The sequence below is a fragment of the Anneissia japonica genome, unplaced genomic scaffold (assembly GCF_011630105.1).
Source record: "Anneissia japonica isolate Jap-2015-1 unplaced genomic scaffold, ASM1163010v1 scaffold640_len1575945_cov177, whole genome shotgun sequence".
Classification (NCBI taxonomy): Eukaryota; Metazoa; Echinodermata; class Crinoidea; order Comatulida; family Comatulidae; genus Anneissia; species Anneissia japonica.
In genome coordinates this window covers 1,236,009-1,238,288 of record NW_022684376.1, presented here as the reverse complement: position 1 = coordinate 1,238,288, position 2,280 = coordinate 1,236,009, and the positions used below count along the sequence as shown (strand labels likewise).

At 37.5% G+C, this 2,280-nt stretch overlaps 1 protein-coding gene across 1 annotated transcript in view; it reads left to right on the top strand.

The window, feature by feature from the left end:
- The window catches only part of LOC117105095, a 19,843-nt gene that overhangs the window by 6,052 nt on the left and 11,511 nt on the right, over positions 1-2,280 (top strand). The window contains exons 2-3 of the mRNA XM_033246132.1: positions 724-763; positions 1,447-1,593. Coding sequence (XP_033102023.1) covers positions 724-763; positions 1,447-1,593 — 187 coding nt within the window. The remainder of the gene's footprint in view (positions 1-723; positions 764-1,446; positions 1,594-2,280) is intronic.

Sequence of the window (2,280 nt, the reverse complement as noted above, 5' to 3'; positions counted from 1 at the left end):
GGGTCTGTTGCTGGATTACCGTACGCCAGTGATTGCGCGATAATACTGGCGTTCGCTACGCCGCGCACAAGTTCACACCACTCGATTAACGTTACGCTAGCGTAAGTCGTTGTGTCTGAACATAGCCTTAAGCCGTCGTGAGAAATAGCTTGGAAATATTAAACACGTTTAATATTCTACTACGCGACTGCCCCCGACGCACACCATCGCGTCTGCGTTCAACTCACACAGACCCGACGCGACAACAAATCGCGTCGTGCTGCGTCGGCCGACGCTGTCTGAGTTGGCCTTAACGGTTAGCAGGATCCGGATCCTGTTAACCGTTAGCTGCCGTACGTCCATAAGAGAAGATCCCGATCCGGATACCAAGAATATGATGATCGAATCACTGGCCAATAAGAAACTGGAAATTGTAAACGCGTACGTGTGATTGGTTGATGATAAAAACGTGCTCAACTTGCTAACCGATAGCGTTTGCTAACCGTCAGCGGTATCCGGATACTGCTAACGGTTAGCGCTAACCGATCGGGCGTTCTCACGCAAGTGCTAACGGTTAGCGCTAACGGTTAGCCGGATACTAGGGCTCTCGTGAGAACCAGGCTCGAATGTTGTAATAAGTACGTTTGTGTTTGAAGGGTAATGATTTAAACATGTTGTGACCTGGTAATATTATTATTAGAATATTTTGATTGTGAGTTTAATGTTATTCAATTTCATTGCCAGGTTTACCGTCAGGAATGCGAAGTTAATATATCTAAACAGTGTAAGTATAAATATACGAAATGAATGACTAGGTGATAGATTTTGATACATTTAATAATATAATTATGTTTATAATAATAATGAAGCTCAATATTTAAACTAAATAATATCTATGAACATTTTAATAATCGTGATTATAATAATTAGGCCTATATTTATCATATAATATAAATATTATAATTATTATCATCATTTTAATAACTAACTATGTAACGAGTGCCACGACATCTTAGAGAACGAAAGTGTTCTACGTAGGGGTGTTTACTGAATGCAGGTGTACACCTATTTAGGGGACACTAACCAAAATATGAAAAGGGGTTGAATTTACCATATGGCTTATAATTTATAATTATTAAACAATGAAAATAGAATAGACCGAGGCATATTCCAATTGGTGTTTTGTATTTTAAAAACACCTTCACATACATTGAAGGCAGAAATTATAGACCGATCAATTTGCAGTGATTATTATCCCTTCTTCAGACGCCAGAGCTGGGGAACTCTGTTTGGGGATTCTTACGTATCATCTGCTACAAATGTAAATGTTAGAATGTTAGGACGTACAGTATTTTATTTTCATCGTAATCTACTCTAAATACTTTGCACCACTGAACATGAACATGCGGCGCCAAGGGAGAGTGCCCTTTTCCAATTTAATTTGTCTTTACTAATGTTTCTCACCAGTTAATTGTCAAGGTGCTGAGGCAAAAACATGCGAGACTGAAGGAGACTGTTATGCAAATCCCTTCAAAAATATCAACTACGAACTTCAAGAAAACAATGCAACCGGCCTGTTCATCCTTAAACTAAATATACCAATTCCAAGAGATGGTAGGCCTATACTTTTTATCACACTTTTTATATTTCAATATAAAATGAAAAACCTTATTTGTAATTCTCTCCAGTGCTAAAGATCAGATCTATCAGTTAGGCCTATGCGGATCAAATTCACAATTAATGTTTTAATTGAATTATTATTTGTGTATGTAGTTGTCATATTAATAACTTACGGAAGGAAAGAAATGAAAATTAAAAAGCATTTGTAACGCTTTGTCTACACTATTGTATGTGGAAATGTTGGTAATGTGGCCAGATATGGGCATGATGATGACATATTATACTGAAATATGGGTATGTCACATTTAAAACACACTGGGGGAATAAAAGTTTAAATGGCGTGTAATATTCATTACACTATTGCAAACGGTTTCTCGTAAAATGTAATAATACTTTGTTATTATATATAGATGGATCGGCTTATTACTGTCAGGCTCATATCCATGCTTAATGGGGCCCAGTGGCGTATCTGGTAAAGGGGAGGGGTTGATGATTAAATGAGGGGGTGTTAACTGGCAAAATAGGATGATTTTTACCTACTTGAGTCAGTACAGAAAAGTTATAATGTAGTATAGTGTTAAACCTTATAACATTTGATAGAATATCACAAACCTTTCCGCCTATACACTTACATCCAGTAGCGGCGCCAGAAATTTTTCGACGAGGGGTTTGAGGACATCG